At 36.9% G+C, this 18,030-nt stretch overlaps 1 protein-coding gene across 1 annotated transcript in view; it reads left to right on the forward strand.

Annotated features, from left to right (window-relative positions):
* Window positions 1-9,704, forward strand: part of LOC150085807 (alpha-2C adrenergic receptor-like) — a 175,313-nt gene extending 165,609 nt beyond the window's left edge. The window contains exon 2 of the mRNA XM_090373496.1: window positions 7,539-9,704. Coding sequence (XP_090229622.1) covers window positions 7,798-9,456 — 1,659 coding nt within the window. The 5' untranslated portion in view covers window positions 7,539-7,797 and the 3' untranslated portion in view covers window positions 9,457-9,704. The remainder of the gene's footprint in view (window positions 1-7,538) is intronic.
* Window positions 9,705-18,030: the final 8,326 nt, after the last annotated feature.

Here is an 18,030-nt window from a genome sequence, read left to right on the forward strand (position 1 = left end):
GTGTCTGGGCAGAATTGCAGACACTTTCAAATTCAACCTTAACTCACGACTTTTTTTTGGCATTAACCTGTACTTGCTAAGTAAATCCTCAGATCTCCTACACTTAATCTCATAGTGCCAACATGTACAACGATATCATCTTTTAAGGGCACAAAAGGTGAAATCGTTGGTCTGCTCTACAACGTCATAAACCTTTGCCCCTGACAGACATACCCTGTGTAAGATGTAGATCTTACAAATAAAATAGAAATATCTATTATATCTGTTTAGCTAAAATAAATCCAGGAAGGGAAGTGGAAAGTAAGAATTAGCATTAATGCTCCTGTATTAAGTTTAATATAATAAGTATTAAGATAGAATATTTAGGTTGAATGTAAAAAATGGTTAAAGTTGGAAGAACACTGGATTTAGTAATGGACAGTTTTCGACGTGTGGATTAAAATAGCGGCTAAAGGAAAACAAGTAATTTAAATAATATAGAGAGCAAACAGGGACAGCACTAGAGAAGGGGTGCCATTTGAGAACAGGTGTGAAAGGGTTGCTGAGGGTAAGAAGAATAGGACCGTGAAACGGGGTTACGAAGCGTCTCTTTTGATCTAAGCCACCGTTAGAAAGTAAACAGGGAATGAGTGGACGTCCAGTGTTCGAATACAAATAAAATGGCGTCAGGGTGACTGAATTTTAGATAAGTTCGATATATTTAGCAGAGAAAGTGTGAACACGAAAATGAGTGTTTTGGAGGTGACGGGCAAACATGAAAGGGCCATACTGCCCTGTAAAAAAAACAAGAAATTTCTAGAGGAGGGTTGGTTTGTGCGCTAGGGAGATAGCTGGGGTGTGATGTTTTAGCAAATAGGAAGGCATGGAAAATTAAGCAGAGTATGAGTATTGGTTACGAGTCCTTGGGGGAGGCGTTTCAAACTTGAGGGAAAAAGAAAGTAGTTTTGGGGGGAGTAATTGAGAAAGTGTCGACTCTGTATCTGACTTCTGTGGTCGAAAGGGGTCGTGAATTGTGGGTTGAAGTAGAAGAAGATTTTTTGGTGGTCAGAGTTCACATCTAGTGGTAGCAAGATGAAAAAGTAAAAAAAAAAAAAAAAACGTGAGAGAAAGAAAGCCCGGTCCGGCATCGGAGGGCAGTCATGGCTGTGGTTAAGTTTAAGGTTAATGTAAACATGCAAGAAGAGAAAGAAAGCCTGGTCCGGAATCGGAAGGCAGTGTGCCCAAGAAATGGAAGAAAGCCGGTCTGCCACGAAGGAAGCCTGAACGCAAGGAAATTGGAAGTAGCGGCCAATTCGGAATGTAAGTCTGTTCCTGTTTTTTTCTCGAATCCTGAACTCAAGGGACTCCTAACCTAGCTGTGTAAGCAATTGAGTGATAATTCTTTTTAAAAAAAGAATATTCCTGTTGTATTAGGCAAGTTAGTTACTAAGGCTGAGACAATTTGTGTTATGTTAATGATTATGAAATAACGAAAGTGTGACACAGGGGTAAATAAAGGGAAAATGACAGTATAAAGGAATTAGTAAATAAATTATATTTTTAGGGGTAGTACTGTAAGGATGTGTTAACCTATATGATCAAGGTGCTGCTCTTCGTGGACTAATGTTATTAGTGGAGTCCCACAGGGTTCGGTGTTGGGCCCACTGTTGCTTTGTATATTTATCAATGATATTGATGAAGGTATATCAGACTTAGTGTCGAAGTTTGCAGATGATACAAATGTTGGCAGTGTTGTTAATGACAGTAATGGCAGTGTGCTACTGCAACAGGATCTAGAAAAGTTAGGCGGATGAGCTGAGAAGTGGCAACTGAAGTTTAACCTTGACAAATGCAAAGTACTGTATATGGGTAGAAGTAAACCCAGAGAAACGTACCAACTGTGTGGTACTACACTTAAGGTGGTAGAAAACGAAAAAGACCTGGGAGTAATTGTGCAGTCAGATACGAAGTTTCCTGAGCAATGCAGACAGGCTGCCACGGCAGGTCATGGGTTTTGTCAATGATATATAGGAATTTTGCTAGCAGGGAAAAGGAGGTGATTGTCCCTCTGTATAAGGCAATGGTCAGCCACGCCTTCAGTACTGCGTACAGGTCTGGAGGCCTCATTTTAGGAAGGATGTAGATTTCCTTGAGCGTGTACGGAGAAGGGCAACAAGATTGGTGAGGGGAACGAAGGGATCCTCTTACCAAGAGAGGCTTAAGTTCTGAAAATTGCAGCGGCTGGAGACTAGGCACCTGCGCGGTTATCTGACTGAAGTCAACAAGGCCTTGAATGGGTTGAGCATGCTGAATTCTGATGGGATTCTTCTACTTGTTCAGATAACGAACCTAAGGGGGCATAAATTCAAATTAAGAAAGGACAGATGTAGAATAGATGTGCGGAAATTTGCCTTTTAGCCAGTGGGTGGTTAATTGCTGGAACAAACTTCCATCTGTCGTTGTGGAAGTTGATAAGTTAAATAAATTTAAGGAGAACCTGGACAAACATTTAGAGAGAATTGTTTTGTAATTTTTTTTTTTTTTTTGGCTGATGCTGCATAAGCTCATATACTTGCTTTTTTGCATCACATGCCACTACATCATTAAATTAGGACAGGTGCCAACACAAGATAATATACCAGGTGAGGTGTAAAGAGAAAGAAATTTTATTAATAGAGAAAAAACGTATGAGTAAAGAGGGATGATTAAGATGGTAACTAGAGAGTAACTAAGGTGGAATGAGTGATTTGTAATAAATATTACTGATGTAAGAGGATACCAGTTGTAATAAATTTTGAAATGAGTTTCACTGACGATAATGATAAAAATTAGTAATGGAAGAGAATGATTGAGTAATCATCGAGGATTCATATTAAGTAAGATACAACTGATACAAACTGAAGTTAATAATTTGTAAATTGAGAATAGTTGATGAGAGAGAGTGTATTGTTCTAGTATGGTTCAAATATATGGAAATTGGTATGCATGTATGTAATTATTTGTTTTTTAAGTAAATGCTGTATATAATGTTCATTAAAGGTTTTAAATTTTTGTTAATAAATGTGTCTTTAATGTTCTGCTAACAGTCGCTTTACACAACCTAGAATCTTCTGTGAATTGCAGTCAGTAGGATGGTACTTCGGTATGGTGGAAATCAAAACGCAACAGATTTGGTTTTGTGGGGTTTGAGACGTCAGTAAAGTTCAAATTAAATCAAACAATATTTCCCCCACGCACCTGGTCCTGTTCCACCTATCCTTTTTGCACAATATATTTCCCGTTTCCCTGAGAATTGAGTCACCAACAATAACTAGCACCTGTGGGACCAGCGCATTCTGCCCTGAAGGTTGCCTGGTGCCTAAGAGTGTGCTCTGGCTTTGAGTTGGGCAGTAATGACAGTATGCTGCTGCAACAGGATCCGGAAAATTTGGTTGGATGGTTGAGAAGTGACAACTGAAGTTTAATATTGGAAAATTCAAAGTACTGCATATAGGTAGCAGTAATTCCAGAGAAATGTACCAACTATGTGGTGTTACACTCAGGGTAGTGGAGAATGAAAGAGATCTGGGGGGTAATTGTGCAGTCAGATATGAAGTTTTCTGAACAGTGCAGACAGGCTGCCAGAGTAGGTCATGGGGTTTTGTCAATAATATACAGGAATTTTGCGAGCAGGGATAAGGAGGTGATTATCCCCTTGTATAAGGCAATGGTCAGGCCACACCTTGAGTACTGCGTTCAGGTATGGAAACCTCATTTTAGGAAGGATGTAGAACTGCTTGAACGAGTACAGAGAAGGGAACAAAGAGGTGCTCTTATAAAGAAAGGCTTAAGTTCTACAAATCGCAGCATCTGGAGACTAGGCACCTGCGAGGTGATCTGATTGAGGTGTTTAAGACCTTGAATGGATTGAGCAGGCTCAATGCTTATGAAATTCTTCCTCTTGCTCACATTACAAACCTGAGGGAGCATAGATTCAAACTGAGGAAAGACAGTTGTCGAATAGATGTGTAGAAATTTGCCTTTAGTCAGAAGTTAGTTGATTGCTGGAACAAACTTCCATCTGTTATTGTGGAAGTTGATAGCCTAAATAAATTTAAGGCTCAGCTGGACAGGCATTTGGAACAAATGGAGGGGTGAAAGGGAAGGGGGTTTCTTTGGCTGATGCTGTATAAGCTTGCTTTCTTGCATCATGTGCCTCTACTAATGCTAATTTTCTGATGAAGATTTTTTGTCATTTAAGATGTTTTTCCCATATTCTTATAGCCATCCTATTGCATCAAATGATTCGCTGCCTTCTTTTCACTGCATATTTTTAATAAGAATATATTGAACTACTCTAATTCAATTTTGTATCCTTTATGGGCTGCATAAACTTTTCAAATTCTTGTAATTTCGAATCCACTTCACGGGGTTTCAATTTCAATAGACTCCCAATGGAGAGTCTATTTAAATATTTGAGAAAAAAAAAAGGTAAGCTTAGGGAGTTCCACAAATAATTTGATATTTTTCAACTCAGTGCTCGTAATAGGATGGATGACCTCTATTGAAGTTACAGCAGCATCCATCCATCCATCCTGGGGCATTATTGACGTTATTGGTACTCTGAGTTGGAACAGTTAATTCTTATACATATATACACGTTCAAGTACAAACTTTGTCTTCGTCTCTGCCTAGAATCTTAAAACAAAAAACCTTTGAGAAAAGCGATACAACTAAAGATATGGGAGTGTTGCTACTACAACTCGTAAATCAGGGTGAAGTCTAGATTTTTTTCAGCAGCAGGTATGAAATTATTTCATATTAATAAAGACTGGAATATTACTGCAATATTAAAATGTTTAATAATGCTAATACTAATTTTAAATGTTTGCTGAAATATCAACCAACTTGTTGATATAAAAATAATTTCGATTCCTTGTTTTTAAAATAATAAAGTCCGTACTTCAAAGCTATAAAAGAATTGTTTAGCTTTGAGGTAAAAGATATTCCTCTTGCAAATAATTATATCGGAAGTATGATACACTTTTTTAGAGAATCAGCGATTTTAGAGAATAAAACCATTCTTTATAAAGTGTCGTGGTTGTTGTACGTACTCCTGAGATGGAATAATAAGATTCGTTTAAGATAAAGGTAGAAAAAATTGTAGTTTAGATAAAGTATTAAAGCAGCGAATAGTGTATCATTATCAGAAATCAAAGCATCTAATTCCAATTCTTCACGCTTCGCCTCCTAATTTTTACAGTGAATGCACCAAATTCCATGGAATCGTTCGAGTACAGTAGATCGAATAAACGGAATACGGGTCAGAGAAAAGTTTAATGAGTTTCTTGGTGCTGGCTAAGATTCCTGAAGTTAGCAGCGCTAATCGTTCTAGGAATTTTTACTTCTTATAACGACGAGTTACATCTGAGATAAAATGTTATTCTGAGTGGAAATCATGCGTATACTTTTCATACGTAGCGAAAATGCATAAACTGTTTCTAATGAAGGAAGGCGATTTCTAAACAAATGATTGTTAAAATGAATATTGCATTGAAATCTATTTACTTTATTAACGTTGTATATTTCCAATCGAGTCTTTAACCATTAAAATGATCTTTGCAAGGAACGCACAAACTTGAGAAAATTCGACTTGGATTACCAGAATGAAAAGGACCTCGAATGTAGCCTGCACTCCGATATAAGTCCCGAATCCAATACCAGTGGCATGGATCCAGTACTTTCTTTTCACTAATTTTAAAAGCGTTGATATAAAATCCAAATAAATTTAAAGTTTCAACGTATTCCACTGCTAATCTAGTGAAATATAAGATACTTCCAACTTTGCAGAAATTTCTTGCGTATATGTGCTGTCATCGTCAAACAATATATAAATTGATTTCCTAACTATAACAACATTATTATGGATGTAATGATAGTTTTATCCTTATATTCGATAATCAATGGTTATTTACGTTTATTGTTTGCCGAAAGAATGATATGTCCGTGTGGAAGAGAACCCCTTTTCACACATCTAAATTAAATATCTCAGTGATAGCAACGAGCGATAAAATTTTGATCGATTGAAACCCATTCAGTAACTGGATTCTCTGATCAATGCAAATGATAACGTCATCATAAAGCAAAATAAGATAAAATCAGCTGACTGCACTACTGATAATAACTGAGATGCTACAGATAAGAATGTTGTGGCCTACTCTCTTCATACTGCGTTGGTTTTATGTTAAAAGCAACTGAGACTACGAGAGATCGGTTTGTCCTGTCTATAAATCGTGCCTAATTATCGCGTTTTTCCTGCTGTTTTGGAAAAAAAAAAACCAGAATTCTCGACTACACGAACGCATTTTAGGTTAAGTCACCAAAGAGGAGCAAATATTACATTTACTGTGCACGAATAATATAAAACTCTGTAAACTATAACAGTGGAGTAGTCGGTAGAGCAAATTCCTAGTGCCAATTTCTTAAGATCCAGCTTCTCCATTGTAGCATGCTCAGCAGCATCTTACAACAAGAATGGACCCCTCATCATTAGTGGTGTTAGTGTGGTGGGAAATACAGCAGCATCAATCATGTGGTGGGGATGTTAAATATTTTGAGACCAGAGAAACTTATTTTGACGTTAAAATATTATTATTAATTTTTGTAATAATTAATACAAAAATACGAAGTGACAGCCCTCTCTAACAAATATATATACCGATATTTTTAAATTCAGTCTTTCTTCAAAGAAAAACAAAAATTGGATTAAAATCAATAATGTACCATAAAGACATCTCATTTATTAATACTGAGGAAATATGATAAATTAAATTTATTTAGAACTTGTTTATTCTCCTTTCGAAAAAGCGACAATTTTCTCAACGAAACTTTGCAAGCTGCAGCCTGATTAAAATTATATGAAGGCACCATTTGTGAATCCACTTGTTTCTTCTCCTCGCGCTTTGCTCCTTTAGCAGCTTTCTATTCCTGTTACGTAAGATTACGTTTCTAATCTAGCTCTGACGAATATATTGTTAAAATTCTAATCTAGTTCTGACGAATATATTGTTCAAATTCTAATCTAGCTCTGACGAATATATTGTTCAAATTCTAATCTAGCCTGACGAATATATTGTTCAAATTCTAATCTAGCTCTGAAGAATATATTGTTCAAATTCTAATCTAGCTCTGACGAATATATTGTTCAAATTCTAATCTAGCCAGACGAATATATTGTTCAAATTCTAATCTAGCCAGACGAATATATTGTTCAAATTCTAATCTAGCTCTGACGAATATATTGTTCAAATTCTAATCTAGTCCTGCCGCCACCTGCTCTTCTTTTTATCTTGAATATATACAGTGGATGCCCATATTTTATAGAATTTATTTTTTTCCCCGCAACCTCACATTCGAAAGAATTACAATTTTTGCAGTCGTATTTAACGTACAGTATATTAAATACGTGCATGTTTATGTAAATTCACATAAATGTACATAAATTACATGTCTTCATATACAAAGAAATATTTTCAAAAGTTTCTTTTTAATTTTTTTTCTAAAGTTCTCGTTTCTTTCAGGTATCAAGAATAAAGGAGGGTCGTCCTGTGAATCTGAAGATGCGACAAGATAAGAAAACTTCCTTAGACAGTCGAACGCTCTAAACGGCTCATTTCTTTTTAAATGCACCAAGAATAATTCACCAGTACGTTAAAAGTGGGTCTGACTTTTGCTGCCCAACACAATTGCATTTTAACTGAGATGGGACAACTGCAGAAACATTTGGAATCGCGATAAAGCAATACAAGCCGGTTGCAGAGGAGCAGGTGGAGAGGAAGAATGTCTTTATACGAAAATAGCACGAATTCCTCGTCGCTTTACTCCTTCGAGTATCATGAAGGTGATAACAGTTCCCGGCAGTCCGGCGATGAGATGTTTATGTCAAACAACGACTCGGATTTCCGTTTCGCTAATGGCTCATTAAATGGGTTTAATTCGTGGGACGCGCCTCCGTATCCAAGCGGCTACACCGAACTTCGGATTATTCTGACAGCTCTCTTTGTGACCTGCATTATGATCTTAATAGTGGTCGGAAACATGTTAGTCTGCATAGCCATAGCGACTGAGAAAGCTTTAAAAACTGTCCAAAACTGGTTCATCGCATCCCTTGCAATTTCAGACTTCTTAGTCGGGCTTATTATAATGCCTTTCTCGTTAGCCAATGAAGTCATGGGGTACTGGATATTCGGAAGGGTATGGTGCGAGATCTACGCTGCGTTAGATGTACTACTATGCACTGCTTCAATTAATAACCTTTGTCTGATAAGCCTAGACCGATACTGGTCGGTAACGCATGCAGTGAGCTACCTGAAGAACAGAACTCCGAAGAGAGCCGTTGGAATGATATGTTTCGTATGGGTGCTATCCGCTGTAATTTCACTGCCGCCGTTGGTAGGATGGAAGAAGCCAGAGAAACCAGCGGAATATCCATCATGTGATTTGAGTGATGATATTGGTTACGTTTTATATTCTGCTTTGGGTTCTTTCTACATTCCAGCTATTGTAATGGTATTCGTGTACATAAGGATTTTTATTGCCGCGCGGTCTAGGGCTAGAAGACACGTGAAAAAGAAGCAGCAGCAGACTCGAGAACTGATGAATGATCCGATCAAAGATAAATCTACAAGCTTCACGAATCCTAGTCCCGACAAAAGTAAAGATTCGCTCATTTCTACGTTGCCCCCGAAATCTAGAGAAAACGAGAGCAACGGAACCAACAAGCCCAGAATCCCTTTGCCTCCCCAGGCCCCACAGATAATAATCGAACCTTCCTGCGAAAGTCTCGATGGCAGAAGTCAATCGTTTTCGGATTTCCATTCACCGATGCACGAGTCAGAAAACGAGAGGCGAAACGTTGTTATGAGTGACAGTTTGGCATCTATGAAGGATATCGAGCTGAACAACATCCCTTCTGATTGTTCTTATTCTCCCAAAACCGACGAGACTTCGCGTCTGTATACTCCTCAACCGTTAAGAAAATTGTCGATGCTAACTGCTCCAAAGTTCCTCAAGTCACCCTTTGGGTCTACATTATCGCTGGCAAACTACGGGAGATCGGAGGAAGACGTAAGCGAATTGTACGAGCTGAAGAACGGGAAGAAACAGAAGAAAAAATCCAAAATTAAAACTCAACCCGAAGAGCTACCAATGAGGCCAACGCCAAATGAAGCCGAAAGACAAAAGCGCAAGATCGCCAAGGCAAGGGAGCGTCGTGCGATTTTAATTCTAGGATTAATAATGACTTCTTTCATCTTAGCTTGGTTGCCATTCTTTGTGCTTTACGTTCTGGAAGCGACTTGCAGCAAATGCCGGATCCCAGAAACGGGGTTCGCAGTTGCATTTTGGTTAGGCTATTGCAACTCGGCACTGAACCCTATCATATATACAATATTTAACAGGGATTTTCGAAGGGCATTCAGAAAAATCCTCTTTAAATAGAGACACCGTTTCTCATTCGTCTTGTCTTCCATAATGCCAAAGACAAGAAAGTGCCTGATATATTGTGCGCTGCGGCTTCGAAAATGGACGACCTGGAACTGTTGCAGACGTTGTTGTTGTTACTAAAAGCCTTTTATTGGTGTACTGTGTTAAAGCCCTGTAGATGAGGGTGTGTTAATATAATTTTACAGCGTAGGACAGTGTTTATACAGTATAAAACTAAACCTACAAAACTGATTAAAATGTAAGGAGCCTTTCTCACTGTTTTCTACATATTCATGTTTTATTCTTACTTAAAACACTGAGAAACAGAATCGAAGTAAAAAAAATACACGTCGCTGTACCAGCAATAAATTGTCTGCCTCAGAAAAATCTTGTTGCAGTAGCGATAATGAAAATTTTATTGAAGGAAATCTAAAAAAACGTTGTTGTAAATAGCGTTTAAATGATCGTATGTGTGTGTGTATAGATCCCTAGTGAAATGTATGATTTAAAATATGATTAATGTTCGGTCAGGTATTTTGTGTAATCTGTATATTTCCCATGTAAATACCATATTCATTCATGCATACTAATTATCTACGTATGTGTATATATGAATGCATATGTACTTCGATATATTTTGTGTATCTCAGGTGGATACTGCCGTTTGAATTAAGTGTTAAACCAGCTGGAAAAATTCATATTATCCTAAAATTCATGTCGAGTGAAAAACAGTTAAGATGTTGTCTCTTTGTGCCTAAAATATTTTATAGCTTGAAAACGGCAACGGACTTTACCCTTCCAAGCCCAAATGCAATGTGAACTGCTCCGTGGCTAACTGTACCTGATCCTTGAATCACTATTCTTCCTGTATACTTAATATTATTGTTTCCTTTAATATCGCAAACACCAAAAAAAAAGGTAGCACACGCACGATATTTCGCTGGAGGCAGTTGTCTTTGAGGCTGTTGTCCACCGAAATTGGGAATGGCGAGTGGAGTCTGGTGATCGAAACGAAATGTGCTGGCCCTCCACGAAGAGGTGAGTTAGAAGCAATTAAGGTATGGATTGAGCACCTTCTTGTGCAGCGCTGGTTGAGAATACGCACTTTCTTAGCAGTTGCTGTTAGGAGGCGCCTCCATGGCACAGTTAAAGAAATAATCTTTTTTTATTTCGCGATTGAGCTGTTAATCTCACTTGTTTAATAGCGATGAGTCTGAAGAACTATTTCAGAAACCCATTCGTGTTTATCGGTGTGCCTCTAGCATAAAAGTTTTCCATTTTATGCTATATGTTTGTTATTGTTCTCGATTATAATGAACTACAGTAGAGGTTTAGATACTTGAAATCGATGATAGCACTGGTTATGGCTTGTAAAAAGAGTTTTACCTTTTTCATCTATATGATAAAGCCAAATGCGTTATTTGTTGTGGACATTAATTAAATTTATATCAATATAATTGACGTGCTGTTTGTGTCCTAGTGCTTAGGATTCAATTGTGGAATTATGTATCTGCTCGTCTCTTTATTACAAGAACAAGTCACTGCTCCCAAGATGTAACTGTCTCTCTTAATAATGTTATTTATCGAAGTCTAAACTAAAACATATCAGTTTTTGCAAGAATATCACACGTTTTACGTATGTTTCCCTGAAACCAGTCTCAGACCCTGCTGCAAATGCCTCACCTGCTACAAAATTCAAACAAATTCGGTAAGTATATCTATACATTATCGTTTTAAATTTAAGACGCCTTTCCTGTTCACTTGTACATATTAAACGCTAGCCGCTATATATCATCGGTTTATTTTAACTGATGATAGATGTGTCAGATTGATAATGAAATCTGAACTTCTCTGATATGCAGTATCAGAATGTTTTTGTTTACAATGTCTTAGTTACTGTGTTTGAAACACGATAATTCATTTTTATACATAAGCAGTTTTAGATACTGTGTTGTGAGGAGATGTTACATCGAAAAAAAAAAAATCTTCATCCTATTATTGAGTGTTTCTTAAAATGTTGTAATTGTTTTGGCTCTTAGAATTTGTCTTTCTAAGTGTATCACACATATTACAGTCTATAGGAGACCCAGTAGAATATTTATTCATTTATTTCTCCAGTAGGATAACATTCACTATTACACATTTGGCGACCGTTATTTAAAAAGCACCAAAATGACTCGTTTATGCACGTCCTGCATTGCACCAATCAATCTCATTTCGAATAAGTGAGGTGTGAAGCGCACGTGGTTTGACCTCGAGAAGTTGATATCGCAAAGATCTTTGTACACTGTTGAAAACTCGGAATTTTAAACCCTAAATTTAAAAGAATACTCAAAAAATGGCAGAAAACTAACTTTTGGACGATGCAAATAAACAACTAATAATTCGAAAAGTGCATGAAAGTCTGATTATAAAGTCCAGTTTAATGCAGAAAAAAATATATATAATTCTCTAAGAATGAGTCTATTTGCATCAAACAAAAATTAAATATAAAACCTGTTTTTACATTAATAATGAAATATTCCCGGCCATATTGGTTGGTTTCCTTGACTACCAGCAACGAAAGTTTTGGCAGAGGGCGCAGAATTCTACGAACTTATAGTTCAGTTATATTTAGATCTCAGTGAAAACAATGCACCATCAAATTCGCTAAACAGAACTTTCCAGATAATGAGGTGTGGGGGGAGAAAATCCTATATTTTAGCTATCGGTTTACTAATAAATATAATTTAATTTGCAGTTTTCACAAAATTGCATTCTGAACCTTTTTTTGTTTTATTAAACTGTGTTTTTCCTCTACTTTCCGAACAATTCCCTCAGAACAGAATCCGCAGGAGAAATTACAATGAGTTTAGTGTAACAGCCCACTTACTTTACACTTTGGCTCCCTTGGAAAACAAACGCCTAAATTGTTGTATAAAATTTTCAAGAGAACTCAGATCTTAATCTATTCTAGTGCGATGTAATGATCATTTTTCTCGAGTGTGAAAACTTTGTAAGTATAAATATTTGCTAATGCTATCGCAATAATCACACTTGTTCCTTAAAAGTTATGGCAGACGGTGCTACCATTGAGAAATCTGTTTTATCTAGGCAGTGACTTCTTTCTCAAGGCAGATGGAAATCTTTATTGTATACTTGGTGCCATCTTTTGTATAAAAATGATTTGCTTAGGTTACACTAACAAAAATTTACTCTATTTCGATTATATCAAGTGGTTACCTATTTGCAGTTGTAATTAGGTTTCTTTATAGGAAGAAAATGATTGATTATTTTTCAAATATCCTATAATGTCTTAATTAAATGTATTTCAAAATTAGAATGTGAAACGAAAAAAAAACTTGCATTTTAATACAAAGGGAGTCACTTCTTTTCATGTGGCTGATTTTGTAAAGTGTTGATGAGGAATTTTTGAGAAAATTATTGAATAATCGAAAAATAAACATCGATAGTGTATTGAAAAAAAAAAAAAAAACTGCTGTTATAATTTGGATTTCTTTCTGTTTGACAGAAAAAGAAAATATATTTGTACTGTTGGTTATTTTATATCAAATTTAAAAAAATATATATTTAATATAAATACCAAAGCTATGATTTTAAATAAAAAAAATAATTAAACATACAACACGTATTAAATAAACAGTTCAGTGTTTAATTATTAATGTTCCATAATCCAAAATAATACAAACTCTTTATATGCTGTGGAAAAAAAAATAATTAAAGTTGCCTTGAAGTTGTATCATACAAAAATCCCCATATTAGTGTAATGAATTCAAACTTTTAACTCTTTGATACTCTCAAATGCTTACGAAAGTTCGATAAGTATATATATATATAAATATATCAAGCCCAATATACACAGAGGAATACAATTTTCCTCTTTAAGGCAGCTTTAAGACACACTTGTCCTTCTGTGTCTGTCAAGGGCGAAAAAAGTTCTCCGCCTTGTCACTCTAAGGGAAGTTATGCATTGATTCACTGTCCACATGGTGCGACACTACTAATTTCCCAAACTTTCACTGGTGGCTATAATGATATGCAACATCGTTGATAAAATATATTTTTGGCGCATTGTATTATAAATGTACGTACTCAATGTGTCGGTTACGAACATGTTCAAATGTGTATTTTCGCTGGTTGTTAGTTTTCGATGAACGAAATACTTCTACTCAGTACTTGTTATATAGATATAATGAACCTTTCTTGTATAAGTAAGGGAAAAATTTTTCTGTCTCAATAACTTCACTGTGCAAGTTTTAAGCTTTATGTAAGCACAGATTTGTCAAAATTAATACAAGATAAATAAAGGTTGCTTCTTGAAATATAAGTCCCTGTTATGCTGGTAGTTTGAAACAACATTGCTTATCTCTTTAGTTCTATAAAACTTGCTTTCTGGCTCTAACTTAAGTCCTGAATCCAAACGAATTGAAATGTTTATCAACTTGCAGTTAATACAGATCTTGGGATTTTGTATCAACTTTTATGGTATTTCTTATCTAACACTTACTTGTCTTTGGATCAGCTTCCGATGACTTCGAATTGTTCTTTAAGACACGATAATGTTCTGAGAACCAGAATACCTGATTTCTGTTGGAAATGTAAAATAAAGGTGAATTAGGAAACAATAAAAGTTAATACACAATCCTAAGAGGTTTCATATTAACTATACAAAATTTAAAACTTCTATCTTAAGTCCTTGATATATTCCTTATTCCTTAGAACATAAATTTTTGCCATTCAGTGGATGTCCGGGGTTTTATAAAGGAGAAACTTTTATTATGTTTTTTTAAGCTACCTCGTATTATTCATTTTTTTCACAAATAAGTTCAGAAACTATCGAAACTTAGCCCTCTCAGAGTGCAAGGAGAAACTTTCATTTTGAAATTCTTTTTTCTTCGGTATCCCAGCCGTCTCTCGTACAGATCACTCACGAAACACAGCATAAAGAGCCGCCACAGATCAACAGCTAAAGCAGCATAATGAGCCATTATTCTGATCAGTCACTAAGACAGTATAATTATCCACCACCTACATCATTCAGTAAGGCAGCACAGTAAACTGTTATCCAGGATTGGCCAATAAGGTCAGCGCAATTGAGTCACCATATGGATTCAACCACCAAGGTAGCAGCACAACAAACCACTAGGGCAGCGTATTTCGGAATCCACAAAGAGCAGACGCAATCTTTCCATCATTGACAAGACTGACTATTTGCAAGACTAATTTAGAAATTTCTCCTGTCAGCAACGCAACTCGAATACAAAACTCTCCAAACAAGTGAAAAAAAACCATTGTACTGTCACAAAGGGTACTTCCCTCAAGTTTCTTGCTAACTTCTGAAAGGCAGCTTCCTCAACTTTTAACTTTAGCGACTTGTCACATTAGTGATAAAACCTCATTATCAAAATTAGTAGAATCGCCGTGCTCTCCACACCGGGTGGAAAAGATCTGAGTTCGAATCCCGTCAATAACGGGAGGAATTTTTTATGGGTCTTTTTCACAACATGGCTGAGTTAGTCGGTCTCAGACGAGCTTAGCATAGTTTTTTTCTCCCGGAAACTCAGGTTTCTCTTACAGCAAACAAAAAATCGACCCCAGAACATACACAATTTGACGACAATATATACGGAGAAACATGGCCTCAGTTGCTTCTAAAAAAACACATCAGTGATAGAGCCATCTACTGTATTAGTTAGAACTAACCTACCAAATATTCTGAATGCTTTACCTTTCAACCACGTCTAATCTTTCAGACATAAAATGACCTTCTGAATCTCATAACGAATTCCTACAGCTCCCCTGTAGGAATTCGTTATGAGATTCCAAGACTCTTCAGAAGACACAGATAGTTAATTCGTTCAAATATTCTCAACTTATTTAACTTTGCCCAAATGGGCTCGTGACAAATCAAAATAAACGTATACTGCAGGCTTGGACAAACCATGGACACGCCACATAAACAGTTGTTTTACGTGTGGAAAGAACTGCGAAAAGTATTGGCCCCTTCGACTGATCGGTTACAATTTTTGTCACTCTACTCAATGGTAGAGTGACAAACAGTTGGAGTTTGTTTCCTCAAATTTTCGCGATTTCCTTCTTGGGATCATTTACATTTATTTGCAGATCGCCAAAGTTGTGTGGTACAGAACGTCGCAATAGGACAGTCGTCTATAAATTAGGCAAATCAACGAGTATCTTTCCACTAGTAAGATGGTGTTGAAAGAGTACTGAATGCGGTGTTAGAGTCCTTTAGATAGAAGATAGTTTCACCGTGTATATAGTGGTACTCAAAAAATTGAATTACTTTAAAAATTCACTGAATTTCTGTGAAATTTGGCAGTATATCGCGTATGCTTTGTAATTGCATTATCCATCTCTAGAAAGCTCTCTTAGATGATGTCACGTGCCATACATGATTGCATAATCCTGTATGGCAACTGTTTTCCAATCCTCGATAATCCAGTGTTGGTGTTGTGGTGCCCACAGGAGGCGTGCTCTCTTGTTCTTCATTGATAACAAAGGTACGCGGTGGCCGTCGGCTGTTGTTGCCCATTCGCGACAAAGTGCGACTAGTGGTCCGTTGCGATATTTTGTTCTGCAAGCAAAGATTGCCGTGATGACATGATGTGCGACATTGTGGCCCGTCTGTTTGCTTGCATAATTCTAGCCATCCTCCTCTGACCTCTCTCATCAACAAGCGATTTTCTTCCACAGGAGTGTCATTGAGAGGATGTCTTCTGTTCGTTGCACCATTCTCGATACACCCTTGAAACTGTGGTGCGTGAAAAGTTCAGGAGAACTGCCGTTTCAGAGATGCTTTGTCCAGCACGTCTTGCGCCTACTACTATGCCACGTTCGAAGCCCGTTAGATCACTTCTTTTCTCCATCCATTCTTACTACGGTTTGTACGCTTAACTGATACTAGAAAGGTTCTGCGGCATTTATATCCACAACTGTGGTCATGTGACTTGCAACGTTGATGGACAAACCATTTGTGTGCACAGCAGGGGTGTACCTAATAAAGTGGCAGCACAGAGTGTTTATTTGCACAGTGAAAGCCAACACGTGCCTCATCCACAGGTGAACCTATTCTGTTTAGTAGACACCGGATGGTTCAAAGTAATATAGCCCATAATCCTGTCTGTCAACATCCTCTCATCGCCCTTTCTCAGATATTGGGCAAAATAATCCCGGACTTTGTTTTTCAGGTGATCTGGGCATTATTCTTTAATAACGCATCCTTCCGAGGTGATGGAAAAGTGAAGAAAAACAGCCCAGCTTTAAACAGTTATTAAAAGGTTTGGAAGAACTAGATGAAATCTTTTCACAGCTCTCACCTGCTATCAAATCATTATCCAGACATCTATTTTCTTTGATAAGCTGTACTGCTCAGCTAATTCATGAGTGGATTGAAGAACTTGCCTAAACTGAAGACAGGTTGTTCAATCCTATTCTCATAATTATTGTTTTATGAACATCATATACTTGTGTTCTTGATGCTGATCATCATCAGTTCATGCGACTACTTTCGGTCTAGGTTGAACATCGCTGTACCCTTCCATGATGTACTTTCCATCTCTCCTTGCCGCATTCAAAAGAACAAGACCCCTAGATCCCAAGCAGACAGACTCATCCACTCATATGTATTGTTGTCAGTAATTTGCATGTGTTGTCTGGGTGAGTTGCCTGCTTTTCTGTACGAAAAAACCAGGAATAACTCGGTCAAGGTGTGCAAAAGTTCCATAAAAGTTCCTCCCGTTATTGACAGGTTTCGAACCCTGTCCTTTTCGACCCGGTGTGGGGAAGGGCGCCGATTATAACCATTGCGTTTCCTTCAAGGATCTCATTAATCTATAGATCGCCTACGGACCACCTGCTCAATGAAAGTCATAAAATAGCATTTTGTGGCTCTTAGTGATTGATCCCAGACTAATCGCGCCAGCCAATTTATTCAGAGTCTTCTGGAAATCCATACAGTATTTACGACTATTCCCAACACAAACAGAGTTTCACAGCATCCTACAAAAGGCTGTGGATGTTATTGCAGATACAGCTGCTATAAATGAGTAATGAATATCGAAAATAAGATGAAAGCGAATCGTAAGAATACCTTTTTACTAATATAAGGGATAAAGATTTCTCCCTTGATTACAACTCCCAGTTTTCTATTGGGCAACTAACTACCTGGAATAGAACTTCATAGAAATTAACTTTAGACATCTTAAAATGCATTATAAAGCAAAAAAAAAAAAACAGATAAATTTTCACAAGCGAAGCGAGAAAATAATTAGTATTCATGTGCTGAGCAAGCCAGTTTTATCCCTTTATTTTATTTAAGAATAAGAAACCAATTTTTCAGGGTTTTTTCCTTCCATGAATCTAAGAAATGTTTTCTTTATCTCTAATTTTCCTCATACAAGCAATCGACAAAGAACGCGATTTATTTCAGTTTAGGCAGGCTCAGGAACTAGCCAATTAAATCTCGGAATGACATTGCTTTGATTGCAGAATTTTTCCATCTTTAATGGGGCTTGCTTCTTTCTGCGTGCTGCACTTAGGTACAGACAATATGTAGGTGCTCGTTCTTAA

This window comes from Mastigoproctus giganteus, chromosome 5 (assembly GCF_048544385.1).
Source record: "Mastigoproctus giganteus isolate SK-2022 chromosome 5, ASM4854438v1, whole genome shotgun sequence".
NCBI classification, from domain to species: Eukaryota; Metazoa; Arthropoda; class Arachnida; order Uropygi; family Thelyphonidae; genus Mastigoproctus; species Mastigoproctus giganteus.